At 42.0% G+C, this 18,472-nt stretch overlaps 1 protein-coding gene and 1 long non-coding RNA gene across 5 annotated transcripts in view; one reads left to right on the top strand and one right to left on the bottom strand.

Annotated features, from left to right (window-relative positions):
* Positions 1–575: 575 nt before the first annotated feature.
* Positions 576–17,645, bottom strand: LOC149125608 (uncharacterized). The gene is made up of 3 exons (XR_016210871.1): positions 17,468–17,645; positions 1,322–1,451; positions 576–674 (listed from the first exon to the last, which is right to left on the bottom strand). It is a non-coding gene; the product is annotated as an uncharacterized LOC149125608 (long non-coding RNA).
* AGL (amylo-alpha-1,6-glucosidase and 4-alpha-glucanotransferase) overlaps positions 17,590–18,472 on the top strand; it is an 88,780-nt gene continuing 87,897 nt past the window's right edge. Inside the window, exon 1 of one of the 4 annotated variants that reach the window (XM_008263966.5) lies at positions 17,590–17,938. Coding sequence is in view for 1 of the 4 variants with exons in the window: in NM_001082247.1 (NP_001075716.1) it covers positions 18,422–18,423 (2 nt within the window). In the remaining 3 variants the exon portion in view is untranslated. 4 annotated transcript variants of the gene reach the window in all.

Below are 18,472 nucleotides of genomic sequence, written 5' to 3'. Positions count from 1 at the left end.
AGCAAAACTTTTGAAATATCCTCATATAAGAGAGACAAAAAAGCAAGATGAGGCTGGAATGAGTTGTGAGAGGTGAAGTGGACATAGATCTATTTAAGACCTTCTAGGTCAATTTAATGGACATTGTTTTCATCTTATCTGTGCTATTCTAATTAAGAACCAATTCCCTGGGGCCAGCGCTGTGGTGTATCAGATAAAGCCACCGCCTGCAGTGCCAGCATCCCATATGGGCACTGGTTCGAGTCCCGGCTGCTCCACTTCTGATCCAGCTCTCTGCTATGGCATGGGAAAACAGAAGATGGCCCAAGTCCTTGGGCCACTGCACCTGCATGGGAGACCCAGAAGAAGCTCCTGATTCCTGGCTTCAGATTGGCCCAGCTCTGGCCATTGCAACCATCTGGGGAGTGAACCAGCTGACAGAAGACCTTTCTTTGTCTCTCTCTCTCTCTCTCTCTGCCTCTGCCTCTCAAATAAATAAGTAAATCTTAAAAAAAAAAAAAAAGAACCACTTTCCTACTTCAAAAGGTGAAGGGACAGATTTGTTTTCTTCTACCTCATATCAAATAGAGATGTACTCACACAAAACGGATAAACTACTGTATTCAGTATTTGTTGTTGTTGATAACAATGGAAGGAGTAGGTTTGATCTCCATACTAGAGCCAGTTCTTCATAGCTGAAAGTAGAAGTGTAAAGATAGAAATTAAAGTCTTGGCTGTGGATGAGATTTCCCAGAAAGATAGACGGAAGAAGAAGAGAACACCAGGATTTCATTGTTAACTGGCAGGGATTGAACTTGCAAAGAATAGATCTTTTTAAGCTTTTTTTTTTTTTTAACATTTATTTGAAAGAGACAGAGACAGAAAGACCTCCCATCTATTGGTTCACTTTCCCAATGCCCACAACAGCTAGGCCTGTGTTGGGCCAAAGCCAGAATCTCAAAACTCAATCCAGGTTTCCCACATGGGTGGCAGCTCCGTCACTTTTACCATCACCTGCCCCCTCCCAGGGTCTGAATTGGCAGGAAGCTGGAATCAGGAGCCAGATCTGGGGATCACATCTATGCACTCTGATTTGAGATGCAACCATCCTAACCAGTGTCTTAACCACAGGGCCAAATGTCCATGCCCATGCCCAAAGGATTTTTTTTTTTTAAGAGAGAAAGAACAATCCAATAGGTAAGGTGAAGGAATATCAAGAGAATGTTGTCACTGATGGTAATAAAAAATGTTTCAAGAAGGCAGAGGTTAACAATTTTAGGTGGCAAAAAGATATCAAGTAAGATAAGAAACGAGCTTTAACATCATGAAAGTCATTTGTTACCTGAGCAGAAGCTATGGATATAGAGCGATTGTACTCAACCAGGAGTGATTCTGTCCCACAGGAGTCATTTGGCAAAGTCCAAAGATATTTTCGGTCGTCACATTATAGGAGAGAGTGTTGCCACCAGCATCTAGTAGATAAAGGCCAAGGATACTGCTCAACATCCTCAAATGCACATGACAGTACACCACATGAAAAAGAATCAGCAGATTTAAATACTAATATTGCTAAGGCTAAGAAATCTTAGAGCATTGTAGGCAGAATAAAATTGAAGAGGGTTTTAAATGCATAGGGGGAAAATTAGAAACAGCCAAATAGACAACTTTTGAAAAATTTATGAAGAAGTTGGGCAGAAGATAGAAGGGGATGAAGAAATCAAGTAAGAGTCTTCCTTTCTTCCGGTCTTCTTTCCTTCTTTCCTTCCTTCCTTCCTTCCTTCCTTCCTTCCTTCCTTCCTTCCTCCCTCCCTCCCTCCCTCCCTCCCTCCCTCCCTAATTGGGAGGAAATTGAGCCTGTTTTTCAAACACTCAAATTGAGAGAAAGTTTTTAAAGAAAAGATTTATTTATTTGTTTGAGAAGCAGAGTTGCAAACAGAGGGAGAGACAGAGAGAGAGACAGAGAGAGAGAGAGAGAGAGGTCTTCCGTCTGCTGGTTCACTCCCCCAAACGGCTGCAATGGCCAGAGCTGGGCTGATCTGAAGCCAGGAGCCAGGAGCTTCTTCCGGGTCTGTCATGTGGATGAAAGGGCCCAAGCACCTGGGCCATCTTCTGCTGCTTTCTCAGGCCATCAGCAGGGAGCTGGATAGGAAGTTGTGCCCATATGAAATGCCAGTGCCACAAGCAGATGCTTAACCTACTACACCACAGTGCCTGCCCTAAGAGAATGTTTTAATACTCAAGTTAGAGAAAATATAATCCATAACTTTATGTCCCTGAGAATATAGAAAGGGGTAAAATAAAAGCACTAGAAGATTTGGCATTAGGAGAAGTAGTCACATTCTGTTAACAGAAGGGAAACAGAATAATACAGATAAAGATGCAGTTAGAGTTGTGTGTTGGAAATAGGACAGTTAAATGGATACAGAACATTTAAGGCAAAATATGAATAGAGCCAGGGACTTCAATCCATGAAATAAGCATGCAAACTTAGATATGAGGCAGTTAAATGAACTGTTCCAAAGCTAATTAATGGTAAGAGAACTCATGGTGTGAAAAACAAAGCTTTTCAAGTGTTTTGTGCAAGATGAGTCTCTTTTTGGTAGCAACCTAAGATTCCTCAGAGCTCAGGGCAAATTCTACATTATCAAACTGTAAGAGTCAAGAAATAGGCAAACTCAAGGGTGCTAGCAATAAGAAAAGTCAAGGGTCCTTTGATTCATCCATTGTTTCCATGAAGAGGTTTCGGAGGCTAGGACTATGTGATGAACCCTCAGTCTAATATTCCATGGAAGAGATGCCACTCTACTGTTGCTTTCCTACAGGGCAAGCATGATAGCAACTTCATCAAAAAAGATAATCCAACAACTTGAACAGTAGAAAATTTGGATTTGCATGCTAGCTAGTTAGAGATGATTAAAACCTAGCATCCAGCAGTTGAGGACAGTGGAAACAATAGAAAGCTGTAAGTTCCTGCACCAGTCTTAGCAGAAGTTACATTCAAAGGTGGCTTCATCTATTGTCTGAAGGATCATTCCTCTTTCCTGATGATCCATTGTTCAGATAACCAAGAGTGAGCTCCTAGGGTCACTTTCAAACAATGTCACTCCTTATGTTATAACATTCTATATATCATTCAACAGATGACATTCAGAATACCTTGTTATAGTTACTTTGAGCAGACTTTGCACACTTTACTTCTCCATCACATTGTGTGGTTTTTAAATAAAATGAGGAAACAAGGGGTATGGTTTCACAGAGAAGAGAGTTCTTATGAAACAAACTATAACACTGTTGGTATTCCTGGCATTTGAGGAGTAAACCAGCAAGCACTTGCTCTTTCTTTCTCCTCCATAAATACATTAAAAACAACAACAAAAGGATAAGTTTAGGGGCTGGCACTGTGGTATAGTGGGCTAGGCCTCTGCCTGTGGTGCCAGCAACCCATATGGGCGCCAGTTCATGTCCTGGATGCCCCTCTTCCAAACCAGCTCTCTGCTATGGCCTAGGGAGGCAGTGGAAGATGACCTGGGTGCCGGGCCCCTGCATCTGCGTGGGAGACCCAGAGGAAGCTCCTGGCTCCTGGCTTCAGATCAGCCCAGCTCCGCCTGTTGTGGCCATCTGGGGAGTGTACCAGCAGATGGTAGGCCTTTCTTGCTGTCTCTTCTTCTCTGTAACTCTCTCTCAAGTAAATAATAACAAATATTTTTTTAAAAAATTTTTAATAGATAGGTTTATTTTGGTGCAAAACATTTTTTAACTTCTATTTAATGAATATAAATTTCCAAAGTACAGCTTATGGAGTACAATGGCTTCCCCCCCATACCTTCCCTCCCACCCACAACCCTCCCCTTTCCTGCTCCCTATCCCCTTCCATTCACATCAAAATTCATTTTCAATTCTCTTTATATACAGAAGATCAGTTTAGCATACATTAAGTAAAGATTTCAACAGTTTGCACCCACATAGAAACACAAAGTGAAAAATACTGTTTGAGTACTAGTTACAGCATTAAATCACACTGTACAGCACATTAAGAACAGAGATCCTACATGAGGAGTAAGTGCACAGTGACTCCTGTTGTTGACTTAACAAATTGACACTCTTGTTTATGGCATCAGTAATCACCCTAGGCTCTTGTCATGAGCTGCCAAGGCTATGGAAGCCTTTTGAGTTCACTGACTCTGATCATATTTAGGCAAGGTCGTAGTCAGAATGGAAGTTCTCTCCTTCCTTCAGAGAAAGGTACCTCCTTCTTTGATGACCTGTTCTTTCCACTGGGACCTCACTAGCAGAGATCTTTCATTTAGGTCTTTTTTGTTTGTTTTTTGTTTGTTTGTTTGTTTTTGTTTTTGTTTTTTTTTTTGCCAGAGTGTCTTGGCTTTCCATGCCTGAAATACTCTCATGGCTTTTCAGCTGGATCCGCATGCCTTAAGGGCTGATTCTGAGGCCAGAGTGCTGTTTAGGACATCCGCTATTCTATGGGTCTGCTGTGTATCCCGCTTTCCATGTTGGATCATTCTCTCCCTTTTTTATTCTATCAGTTAATATTTGCAGACACTAGTCTTGTTTATGTGATCCCTTTGGCTCTTAGTCCTATCATTATGATCAACTGTGAACAGAAATTGATCACTTGGACTAGTGAGATGGCATTGGTACATGCCACCTTGATGGGACTGAATTGGAATCCCCTGGTATGTTTCTAACTCTACCGTTTGGGGCAAGTCAGTTTGAGCATGTCCCGAATTGCACATCTCTTCCCTCTCTTATTCCCACTCTTATATTTACCAGCAAGCACTTTTCAGTTAAGTTTCAGCACTTAAGAATAATTGTGTATTGATTACAGTATTCAACCAAAAGTATTAAGTAGAACAAACATAAAAAATACTAAGAGGGATAATGTATTAAGTTGTTCATCAACAGTCAGGGTGAGGGCTGATCAAGTCACCGTTTCTCATAGTGTTCATTTCACTTTAACAGGTTTCCTTTTTGGTGCTCGGTTAGTTGTCACCAATCAGGGAGAACATATGATATTTGTCCCTTTGGGACTGGCTTATTTCACTCAGCATAATGTTTTCCAAATTCCTAACAGGGATCACTTTTCAGTTAAAATTTAAACACCTAAGAATAATTGTGTGTTAATTACAGAGTTCAACCAATAGTACTAGAACAAAAAAATACTAACATGGATAAAGTATTACATTGTACATCAACAGTCAGGACAAGAGCTGATCAAGTCACTGTTTCTCATAGTGTCCATTTCACTTCAACAGGTTTCCCCTTTGGTGCTCAGTTAGTTGTCACCAATCAGGGAGAACATATGATATTTGTCCCTTTGGGACTGGCTTAGTTCAGTCAGCATGATGTTTTCCAGACTCCTCCATCTTGTTGCAAATGACTGGGTTTCATTGTTTTTGACTGCTGTATAGTATTCTATAGAGTACATGTCCCATAATTTCTTTATCCAGTCTACTGTTGATGGGCATTTGGGTTGGTTCCAGGTCTTAGCTATTGTGAATTGAGCTGCAGTAAACATTAAAGTGCAGACAGCTTATTTGTTTGCCAATTTCATTTCCTTTGGGTAAATTCCAAGGAGTGGGATGGCTGGGTTGAATGGTAGGGTTATATTCAGGTTTCTGAGGAATCTCCAGACTGACTTCCATAGTGGCTTAACCAGTTTGCATTCCCACCAACAGTGGGTTAGTGTCCCTTTTTCCCCACATCCTCTCCAGCATCTATTGTTGGAAGATTTCTGAATGTGAGCCATTCTAACCGGGGTGAGGTGAAACCTCATTGTGGTTTTGATTTGCATTTCCCTGATTGCTAGTGATCTTGAACATTTTTTCATGTGTCTGTTGGCCATTTGGATTTCCTCTTTTGAAAATGTCTATTGAGGTCCTTGGCCCATCTCTTAAGTGGGTTGTGCAAAACATTTTTAAATCCATGCAGTTTTTATTATGTATTTTCCATTAACTTTTTGAAGCCGCTTGTATTTCTCTCCTAGCATCATTCCATAAAAAGACACATGGAGATTATTATAAAATGCAGTGGCATACATTTTGCATAGGGAGCAAGTGGATGCTTCACAGTTGTAAATCTGGGAACTTACTTGAGCAGATTTAAGTCTCAAGTAAAGTACATGCTTTATAAATTGAGCCATGTGCTCAAGTAACAATAGAGCACTCTATTTCACCCTCTTCCCACTTGTGCTCTGTCTGGGAGGGACAGCTAATGAAAATTGATCATCAGGTTAATCTCTGGCTTTGAGAACCATGCCAGGAATACATTAAGAAATCTAAAATTAGCGTCTTTTCCCTATGCTTTATACACAAGTGACATTCCCTACCTATTATCTGTATATGATTATCTACAATGTACTATATATCAAACAATGTCTCTAATATTGCAAGTTTACTCTAGCAGATGAATAAACTACTTTTTAAAATAACATCTCCAAGGCTAGAATAAAATAGTAGTAGTTAACAATATGTTCTACCTCTTGAACCCCAAGGATTAAGGGGAAACTTGATCTGGAGTAATGCCACCAAATAAAATACAGTAAGCTTGCAAAGATTTAAGCACTCCTGTAAGTACTGGCTAGCAAAGCATGACTTGTAGATGCCACAACACATTGTATTTCATTTGTTCCCTGAAGAAAAACTAATTTTGTACTACCATCATTTCAATTTTTCTTATTTTTGATATTTTATCTGAAGATATGGCTAATAAAGCATGACTCGAAATGTGCTTCATTTGTTCCTTGCAGGAAAACTAATTCTGAGCTTCTATGATTTAGATTTTCTCTAGTTTTGATATTTTAAGCCATTTGGATCATTATAAGATATAAGATAAGCAATATATTTTTGCTTTGAGTAGGTACCCAATACATATACTAAATAATTAAAATGTAAAAGAACTGTGGCAACCCAAAGATTATACAACCTATGATAAATCTGATAATATAACAGTTTAATTATAGAAAAATTGGAATATACATATAAAAGTATAAATTAATCACACAATATTCATAAAGAAAAACATTATATTACTTAAATAAATTTTCTGAGAATTTCCATTATCATCTAATCATGATACCTCAAATGAAGAGACAGATATAAGATAGCTGGGAGAGTAGGGCTAAGTGTTATTATAGCTTTCAACAGGGTGGCAAGAGTCCATGGGAGAGGACAGCTGTGAAGGCCATTCTGAGCTTACCTGGAGCACTGCCTGACCGACAATGAAGGACCAGTAATGGAGTGCAGATAGTCCCCAACAATAGTGTGAAAGCAATATGAATTTGGTGGAAGCCATACTTTGCATTTTGAGCTTTTCTAGGACTAGCAAGCTTGCTGGGCAATGGCAGTGAGCCACAGCTCCTAGTCAGTCACATGATCACAAGGATAAAGATTAGATTCTCCAGTTTGCTATGTGGCAAAGCTATAGTGTTCAGTAGGTTGAATGTATTAAATGAATTTTGATTTACAAGATGTTCAACTTATAATGGACATAGGCCCCATCATAAGTCAAGGAGCATCCACGTCACGTAGCAGAAAGTAGAATGCCAACAACAAACTAAAGGTCAGAATTCTCTCCTACAATGTTGGGCCCCACCTAAGTCACCTAGGATTCTGGAAATCCTGTGAAAGATGGGAGTCCTGGCATTTCCAATAGCAGTTTTCATCCCATGCCTCCCTGCCTTGCAGCTTCCCTCTGCAAGGATATGCCAGAATTTACTGCCCAGAAATCAGCCATCTCATGAGTTAGGTTACCCAAAAGCCCTCCCAAGCTTCCTGAAATGCAGCAGCATCATTACCGTGTCTATCAGAAATTCCTCTCAGTTCTGAATTATAGATAGACCTTGCTTTGCAAGCTACTGCTGATATAGATTTTTCCCTATTTCTGCATTCAGTATTAAAGATCACTGTGTTGAAACAAAATTAATAACTTGTCTACAGAATTAGACAGGAGCTCAGCAGGGTCTATACTCATCTTACCTGGCATGTGCTGTAGTGTTATTTTTCTGTCACTCTGCCTTCTAAACAGTACAGAATTATGAACACAGGAATACTGTTTGACAACTTAACTTTAATCTTACTATTAAGCTATATCATGAAGGAACTAAAAAGTACCTCAAATGTTCATTACATTTTTAAATTTCTTTTTAAGATATTAAAGAATCCATAAGCCTAAAAAGGACAGTGAGAAGTAAGATGACTTCTAAAAATATATTAAATTAATATGACATGATTTGAAAAATCAATTCAAGGAGCCATCATTATGGTGCAGTGAGTTAAAACCATTGTCTGTGACACAGGCATCCCATATGAGTATGAAATCAAGTCCTGACTGCTCCACTTCCAGTCCAGCTCCTTGCTAATGTGCCTGGGAAGGCAGAGGAAGATGGTCCCTGTTCTTGGGCTCCTGACACCCATATGGGAAATCTGGATGGAGCTCTGGGTACCTGGTTTTGGCCGGATCCAGCCCTGGCCATTTTGGCCACTCAGGGATTGTACTAGGGGACAGCGACTTCAATTTCAATCTCTCTCTCTTTCTTTCTCTCTCTCTCTCTCTCTTCTCTCTCTGTCCTTCCTTCTCTTTCCCTGTAACTGCCTTTCAGTTGAATAAATCTTGGAAAATTGCTTAAAAATAAAGAAAAATTTGGGCCAGTGCTGTGGTACAGCAGGTTGAAGCCCTGGCCTGAAGCGCCAGCATCCCATATGGGCACTGGTTCTAGTCCCAGCTGCTCCTCTTCCAATCCAGCTCTCTGCTATGGACTGGGATAGCAGAAGAGGATGGCCCAAATCCTTGGGCCCCTGCACCCACCTTGGAGACCAGGAAGAAGCTCCTGGCTCCTGGCTTCAGATCAGCACAGCTCCGGCCATTGCAGCCATCTGGGGAGTGAACCAGTGGATGGAAGACCTCTCTCGGTCTCTACCTCTCTCTATAACTCTGTCTTTCAAATAAATAAAATAAAAATTAAAAAAATAAAGAAAAATCAATTCAAAGACCAACTACTGATTTAGTTCTGAACTTAATGTATATTTCACACACTTGTACTTCAAAATATCATTATTATGAAACCTATACCTCACATGTTTTATAAATGTAGCTGTATAATTGGATGCCTAAATGAATATTTGCTAGCAATAGATTTTATTTAAAAATATGAAACTTTATTAGTATTTTTCTACGTAACCAAAGAACTAATCATTTTCCTTGACAGGACATATAATCTATGTTCATAGAATAAACTTTCCAAAGTGCTGATTAACTTAATTCTAACCTTAAAGGTTTGCTGATTTTCCAGTATGTTGCATTCAAGATATATAAACCCTTTACCACTGTGTAAGCAGGAAAATGACTCCTACAGTCACTGTAAATTGAGAAGAGGGCTTTTTTTAAACCTTAGGCAATTAAAATAGATTGACCTTTGTAGTTATACCATTGACCTTTCCTCTGAGTTTACTTGAACAACAGTGAAATAACTCTGACAAGTGCTCTAATAGATCAGGTTGTGTAGGTCATCAAACTGAGAATCTATAAAGCAGGTATCTAATAGATGATACTTCATCTAACTTTATTTTATGGAGTGGACTGAGTGATGATTTGCATAAAAAGAGAAGTATTTTGAGGGTTAAAGTACTGTCATTTCTAGTTCTGGCTTCATATTACTGTTTGGACATCTAACTTCAGGCAATCTTCAACTAACTATTGAGATCTGAATAACGCATGAATCTATGTCACTTTGAAAAGAGAAGGTGATAAATAATAACATGCTAAAAGAGTATAGTTCTCTCTGAATAACAAATTCTAAATTTTCCAACAATATTGAGTTAAATGGCACAACTAATCGCTTTTATACTATTTGTGGAACTGGATACTTTCAGATTTATACTTCACAGTAAGTTGACTCTCCAGAAGTTATTGGATTTGATGAACTCTCTTTTGGAGAAAGGAGAGTGCCAAGGGATTCACTTCCTCCTCAAGATGATAATTATTAAATGTTGGCTATACAGCATGCACTCCTAGCTACTGGAGACTCAAAAGAAAAGGTATTTTCTCCTCTCAAGAAGTTCTCTCTCTGTTAGAAAAGACAGACATATAACTGTTATGTCAGGATATCTGATGCATTGTTACAAATTCTTCCATTCTGAAAGCATTGTGGAGATGGGTGCTTGGCCTAGCAGTTAAGCCACTGGTTGGGAGGCCCACAGCCCATATCAGAATACTTTGGTTCAGTGACCAGCTTTGGCTCCTGATTGTAGCTGATGTCGATCCTAGGAGGCAGCAGTGATGGTTCAAGGGTCTGGATTCCTGCCACCCACATGTGAGGCTTGCATTGGGTTCTCAGCTCCCAGCTTGGGTCCTTCCACTCCAACTCTTGCAAGAACTTGGAGTGTGAATCAGGGGATGAAGGTCTCTCTCTCTCTCTCAAAAAAAAAAAAAAAAAAGCTTTTTTGAGAGGTTTGTTTTATACTTTTCTGAGTTGAGCATCGGAAGCACAAAATCAGCTATTGAATTAATTCCTGTCCATAACACAGAATTTTTTTTTTTAAAGCTAACCAAAGTTAATGAGAAGAGTGTTACTTTTGAAAAAAAAAATACAACATGGGTGGCACAATGCTGACCATTGGATTGCCATATTGCCAAGAGAAATAACAAATTCAAGCTCCTTAGCCACCCTTTCAGAAAGAAAAAGGAAATAAGTGTTTTTAAATAAAGGAACACCTCAATTGTTGCAGAAACAGCACTTGACAAAATTCAACACCCTTTCATGATAAAAATGCCCCAAAACTAGAAATAGAAGGAAACAACCTCAATATAGCAAAAGCTGTTTATGAAAATCCTACAGCAAACATCATATTCATCTAAGTGCTCATCTAAGATCAGAAACAAGGCAAGGATGCCCACTTTCACCACATCTATTAACACTAAACTTGAGAGCAACCATAACCAGAGCAATTGCACAAGAAGAAATAAAAGGCATACAAATTGGAGAGAAAGTACTAAAATTTTCTCTACTTACAGATGGTATGATATTAAACATAGAAAATTCTGAAGATTCCACACACATTTCCCAAAAGAGCAGAACTAACAAACAAACAGAAAATTACCAGGATACAAAGTCAAAGCACAAAAATCAGCTGCATTTCTATACACACATACAAATGAACAATCTGAAAATACTTGAGAAAGCAGTAACATTAATCATGGTATCAAAAAGAATAAGATACATGGGAGTGGACATTTAGTTTACAAGTTAAAACTCCAGCATCCCATAGCAGAGTGCCTGAACTCGATTCCCAACTCCAACTCTTTTTTTAAAAAATATTTACTTATTTATTTGAAAGTCAGAGTTACAGAGAGAAAGGGAGAAACAGAGAGGAAAAAGAGAGAGAAGGGAGAGAGAGAGTGAGAGAGTGATTCCATCCACTGGTTCACTTTCCAGATGTCCACAATGGCCAGGGCTGGGTCAGGCCACGCACAAGAGGAGGTGCTCAGCCACCAAATCCAGGACTGAAAAGACCAAGGAGGAGCTTCTGGCTACCCTAACTAACCCAGTGGTGGTGACAAGAATGGTGGTATCAGAGTGGTTAAGTTTCACAAAATAGCTAGATATTAGCCTACCGAAGATAGGCCTTAAAAGCTGTTGAACCACAGCAAAAATTGTTCCATCAGCATGTGAGAAATTGTGAGCCAGCATCACTCCTGGAAGACTCTGATCGTCTTCATGGGGGCCACATCAGAAAAGAGGGTGGCCTTCCTGAAGCAGCTGAGCAGTGGCTTGAAACTTGTGACAGGACCCCCTTCCCTCAGTGGAATTAATTCCTTTGCATAGAACACACCAGATATTTGTCTTTGCTACCTCCACAAAAATTGATACTAGCAACTTGAAAAAAAAAACCCAAAACACTTTGATGATGCTTACTTCAGGAAGAAGTTGCAGAGGCCCAGATACAAGGAAGGTGAGATCTTCAGCCCAAAGGAAGAGAAATATGAGATCACAGAGCAATGCTAGCTGATCAGAAAACTGTGGACTCACAAATTTTATCAAAGATCAAAGAAAGCTATTTTCCAGCTCCATGGCTACCTGTGATATGTTTTTGCTCTAACAAATATAACTTATCTTCACAAATTGATGTTCTACAGTTTTTAAGTAACTGATACATTAAAAAGAACCAAAAAATAAAAATAAAAAAAGCATACAGAGGTTGAGCAGAAGCTTCACAGCTAGATCATGGCAGAGCAGCTGCTCGTAATCATGAACTACGTTTTTACTCGGCATGCATCCTTGAGCAATCACCTTCACTCTTGTTGCTAATGGTGACCTCCAGTAGGAATACATGACTCAGCACATCAAAACATCAGTAAGAGAAGTTTTGTGAAATAATACAGATATGATGTATTTAAATCTTTTCGAATTTACTTTTAAAAAAGTGCTGGTTATAACTAATAAATTGATTGCAAACTATCATTTGAAAAACACTGCTTTGGAGACCAGGGCTACACATGCTAACTAGCTATCTCCACTAGGATTTTAACAGTCATCTCAAATGTAGCCTGTCTACAAACTCCTAATTTTCACATTCCAGTCCTATTCCTTCCCTTTTTCTTCTTCTATAAGTAACTGTCAGTGTCTGCACTGTCCAGATAGTAGCCTCTGCCACATAAAGCTAATGTAGCTGTTGACATTGAGACATGCTGTAAGTTTAACATGTACATTAGATTCTCAATATTAAAAAAATGTAAAATAGCTCATGAATAGCTTCATATAGATTATATGTTGAAATATGAGATATATTGAGTTAAATGAAATATACTGCTAAAATGATTTTACTTGTTATCTTCCTTTTACTTTTTTAACATGGCAATTTGTAAATTTAAATCACATATGTGGCATTTAACATTTCTATTGGGCAGTGCTGTTTTGGTTGCTGATGATTAAAACTTTGGAATCATCCTTGACTCCTTTCTTCTCACCAGGAAATCCTGTAGGCTCTACCTTCAACACAAAGCTAGGATTTGGGGTGGGCATTATGGTACAGCAGATCAAGTTACCACTTGGGAAGCCCACATCCCATACTGGAATGTCAGTTTGAATCACAGATCCTTTTCTTCTGATCCAGTTGCCTGCTAATGAATTCTGGCAGGCAGCTGATGAAGGCTCAAGTAGTTGGGCCCCTTCCATCCATATGGGAGACCCAGATGGAATTCCTGGCTCCTGGCTTCAGCATGCCTAGCCCCAGCTGTTGTGGGAACTGAGAGAACCAGCACATGAGGGATATGTCTCTCTCTACTTGCTGCTCTGCCTTTCAAGTAAATTAAAAAAAAATTTTAATTAAAGAATATGTCCAGAATTCAACAATTTCTCAACATGTTCACAGCTGTAACTTTTCCTCAATCCATGTAATAAGCATACACACATACACAAACACACATGCACACGTACATCACTTTCTCTTGCTTGGATAACTGCTTCCTAACTGGTCTTGTTGCTTCTTTCCATGCTACACCTACAGTTTGCAGCATGACCTTTAAAAAAAAAAAAGAGCTGATTATAATACTGTTCAAAATTTCTCCAACAGCTCTTTTTCCTAGAATAAAAACACAGGTCCTATATATCCTTACAAGATCTGGTCATCCCCTCCCCCCCATCTATCTGTCCCAGTCTCTTATCACTCTTCACTCAGCTAGAGAGACCTTTTTCAATTCACTAAGTGTGCTCCAACCGCATGGCCTTTGTACTTTCTGTCCCTCTGTGTGTAATCCTCCACCTCGGATGTCCTCTTCCTTCTTTCTTTTGGTTTGGCATCACTTGTCTTGTCGCTGTATTTAGAACTGCAGACCTCCTCCACTGTTCCACACTTTTCCCTTCTCTGCTTTATTTCTTGACACCTTTTATTATCCCATATAGTTTACTTATTTGTTGATCTGTTTCTTACCATTCCATGAGGGCAATAACTGTTTTTATTGTGCATTCCAATGTGTCTAGCAAATAGTAGGTACTGGTAAATAAGCTATAGATTCCCAAATTTGGTTGGTGGCCATTTGCAACTATCCATTCTCAGTCTGTAACTGCAGAATAGAATTTAGGACAAAATGAAGCACTGGAACATGGGCAGAGAATCTGAAACAGTTACTTTCTGTTGCTAGTTTTTCAAAGGATGTTGCAAGGAAAGCTTCTCTTGCAATGTTGCACTCAGAGGAAGCTAGACTACCACAAATAAGGAAAACAAAACAAACAGTCTCTGGGGATGGGCATGTGGCCTAGTGGTTAAGATGCCTACTAGTCACCTACTGCCTACATTGAAGTACTTAATCCAGGTATTACCTGGATTGAGTTCCTAGCTCCTGGCTCCAGCCTAGCCCAGTCCCAGCTATTGTGGACATTTGGGAAATGAATATGCAATGGGAACTCTCTCCCTCTCAGTCTGCCCCTGCCTTTCAAGTAAATAAATAAATTTTTAAAATATTTTTTAAAAATAACTAGCTTAAGTCAGGTCTTTGAATAGACCAATGTATATTACAAACAGAAAGGGTCCTCCACTCCCTCTTTTCTACATCCTGGACATGCCTTTTGGTGTAAAATGTGAATGTCCTGGCAAATTCCTCTTCAGGGAGGCAGTTTCTTTAGGGAACTATACTTTCCCACTGTCTTCTTTACTTGCCACAAACAGAGCTTTCATCTGAGCCACTCCCAATTGAAACTGATTATAGCCGGCGCCGCGGCTCAGTAGGCTAATCCTCCGCCTTGCGGCGCCAGCACACGGGGTTCTAGTCCCGGTCGGGGCACCAGATTCTGTCCTGGTTGCCCCTCTTCCAGGCCAGCTCTCTGCTGTGGCCTGGGAGTGCAGTGGAGGATGGCCCAAGTGCTTGGGCCCTGCACCCCATGGGAGACCAGGATAGGCACCTGACTCCTGCCATCAGATCAGCGCGGTGCGCCGGCCGCAGCGCGCCGGCTGCAGCGGCCATTGGAGGGTGAACCAATGGCAAAAGGAAGACCTTTCTCTCTGTCTCTCTCTCTCACTGTCCACTCTGCCTGTCAAAAAAAAAAAAAAAAAAAAAAAAAAAGAAAAGAAACTGATTATATGGTGACACCCCAAGTGAATGTAACCCTTGAATTAGCTAACAAAGTTAGCTAACTCAGATGGAACTGTTCCTAGCCTGAGCTCAGGATGACCAGGAAGTGGGAGCAAAGCAGTTGTCAGGGGCAGCTCATTCAGGGCTTGGTTGTTCTTGGGGAGTGGTAGCTCTGTCAGTAATCATGGCCGATTTCACTTGGTGCCTAGCAATCCTGAGTTGCTGACTCAGAGTGCCAAGAGGTGAGATGGCCACCTGGACCCCTTTCTGTCTAGCACCCCATGGAATCAAGGAGAGAGCGATTTGGGATTGCCATTCTAGCAAGGGTCTAAGAGTCGCTAAAAGTGAGAGCCAGCACAGGAAGTATGTTCTCAGGACAGAATTAGTGACTTGGAAGGGGTAGCCTTTTTTGTTCTGGGAGACTGGGGATCACAAAAGGAGCAGCCCAAGAAACCCCAGGCTGGGTTTCTGGGTTCCTTGAGGTTGTCCTTCCCTGTTCCACAAAAGTTGTACTATTTTATTCAGGTATAGAACCCTCTATCGGGAACAGGTAGAGAACAATAATGAATTCCATGTTTCATAACTGATAAAAATTGTGATTTCTTTGGCTTTTCTTTCTACTACTTTCAGGTATATTGTCTAGAATCTTATTTTCCCTTGTTCATGGAATCTCTAATGGTTTGCTAGCTTTGCCCATTTTCTATGCCTGGCCAGTTGGGATAAAATTTTTTTTCCATGATGTAAACTAAGGCACCATTGCTGGGTTTTGATGAACTTTCTGGGGGCAGGAAGTGGGAAGTACTGTCATCATATCCATGGGACATGTGGTTTTCTGTGCCCTCATCATCTGGTTTTTCATATGGCCCAGGATGAAGAGAAAAATAAAAATAAATAAATGAAAATGTAGTCTTTCTCGGCCGGCGCCGCGGCTCAATAGGCTAATCCTCCGCCTTGCCGCGCCGGCACACCGGGTTCTAGTCCTGGTCAGGGCACTGGATTCTGTCCTGGTTGCCCCTCTTCCAGGCCAGCTCTCTGCTGTGGCCCGGGAGTGCAGTGAAGGATGGCCCAAGTGCTTGGGCCCTGCACCCCATGGGAGACCAGGATAGGCACCTGGCTCCTGCCTTCGGATCAGCACGGTGCGCCGGCTGCAGTGGCCATTGGAGGGTGAACCAACAACGGCAAAGGACGACCTTTCTCTCTGTCTCTCTCACTGTCCACTCTGCCTGTAAAAAAAAAAAAAAAAAGAAAGAAAAGAAATGTAGTCTTTCTCTAAGTCCCTTAATGGAAACAAAAAATAGCATGAAGGAGAACACTCCACCTAGCCTGTGCAGCTGGCATTCCTCCTAGAGGAGCAGCTTGGCCAGCACCGTTTCCACATGGCAGCAGTACCTGGCCTCTGAGAAAGTGCTGCTTGAGGTTATTTGGAAACACCTCAAGTAAACTCATCCCTGGTCTCCTCTAATAAGCCTCCTGAAACTAACCTTTCATATATTTTAAAATCTTTATTTATTTGAAAAATGGAGTTACACTAAGAAAGGGAGAGTCAGAGAGTGGGTGAGCGAGCTTCCATCCCCTGGTTCACTCCCCAGATGGCTGCAACAGCCCTGGGTTTGGGCCATATTGAATCAGGAGCCAGGAGCTTCTTATAGGTCTCCCACGTGGGTGGCAGGGGCCCAAGCTCTTGGGCCATCTTCTGTTGCTTCTCCCAAGTACATTAGCAGGGAGCTGGATGGGAAGTGGCACAATGGGGACCTCCACCGTTGTCCATATGGGATACTGGCACTGTCGCCCCAGGAGGCAGTTATAACCACTACACCACAACCCCAGCCCCTTCCTATTAACTCATTATCCTTTTTGGACCTACACTAGTACGTTAAAATCCTTGGAAGATGGCTTTTACTTTTACCCTCGGGCATAACCTTTCTCAAGGCATCTGCTCTGAGCCTGGAACTTCTGACCTCCTCGCGGCCAATCGTCAGAATAAACGCACAAATCCAGCGTCCATTAGATACAACAAGGCGTAATCAATGGTTGTTTTTGGAGCGGCTACTCTTACTCTACCTAGTCCTTCTGCGTCTGCCTGCAAGAAGAGGAGCCCCGCGGGCCGGAACTAGAAAGGGTAGACACGTGGCGGACAGGATGTCAGGGGCTGTGGCCAGGCCCGTTACCGTAGATAAGGGAAAACGGAACGCCCAGGACGCTTAGGCCAAGTTACAAACAAAAATTAAACAAAACTCATCGCGGAAGAAAGAGACAGAACGTCAAGTCACTTGCCCCCAACCATTCAGCTCTACCCACAAAAAGGTCTTGCTGTGCAGCTAAGGACCCAGCCTGGTACCGCAGGATTTTAAACGTGAACCAGGAGGTCGCGGGCCGTTCAAAGACGGGCGCATCCCGGCCGCCACACTACCTTGTGACGAGAAGAAAGCTAGGGGGACCCAGCTTTGGCTGCTGCATCAACCCCAACACATCTGCCCCCAGTCGCGGACGACTGCGGGACCCACACTCTCGCGAGACTAGCGGTCCGGGCGCGTGGGTCCGGACGCTCCCGGAAGTGGGCGAGGGAAGGAGTCGGCTCGCACCTGGGCGGCGGGTGCGCGCACGGCCGGGGCGGGTCGAGGGGTCTGGTCCCGGAGCTGCGCGAGGCGGAGTCGCGGGGGCGCTGCCAGCCTGTCACACCCGTCCGCGGCCCTGTCCCGGGCGCCGCCACCGCCGCCGCCCCTCCCTTTGCCCTTCACGGCGCCCGGCCCTTTTTGGGCTGCGGCTAGTGTTTGTGGCTGAGCCTTTTCCCTTTCGCATTCCTCACGTCCCGTGCCCTCCTCCGGCACCAGAGCGGCGGCTCCCGCAGTGTCCCCGAGCCGCACGTCCTAACTTGCTCGGCGTAAGTGCTCGGAATGCCGCTGGCCTCTCGGGAAAGTGCATTCTTTCTATCTATAGCGCCTTCTGTACATCCTGCGTCCGCGGCGTCTATTCCAGGGGCAACAACTGCTTCCCTCGGCTGTCATCTCCCCATTGGTGGCCTCCGCCCCGAATTTGGGAATGGGGCGATCTCCCACCTGTTATCTTTGAGCAGACTAATCTCCTGTAAGCTGCTGTGCCATTTGGAGTCTTCACAGCCAAATGGCTTGGGGCTGGGAATTTTTTCCCCTCAACGCTAGTCTTTCCTAAATACATTGCTTTTCTTAGAGAATGCTTTAGGTTTTTTTGTTTTTTTTAATTGCAAGAATCTGTGCTACAATATCTGCTTCGATCTCACTCATTGTGCTCGAAGGGAGGAAAACAGCTATTAATTCGCCTTCTCATATCTTATTTATAAGATCCATTCTTTGTTATTGCTCTGCTAATGTTAAAACATATTTAGAACATGTAAGTGCAGCTGTCAGCTCTGGACAGTTTCAGGTAATGGTTATTTCCT

This window comes from Oryctolagus cuniculus, chromosome 7 (genome assembly GCF_051225735.1).
Source record: "Oryctolagus cuniculus isolate XC-2025 breed Fujian yellow rabbit chromosome 7, ASM5122573v1, whole genome shotgun sequence".
In the NCBI taxonomy this organism is placed as follows: Eukaryota; Metazoa; Chordata; class Mammalia; order Lagomorpha; family Leporidae; genus Oryctolagus; species Oryctolagus cuniculus.
The sequence above is the reverse complement of the archived record's forward strand: the minus strand, read 5'-3'. Positions and strand labels throughout refer to the sequence as shown.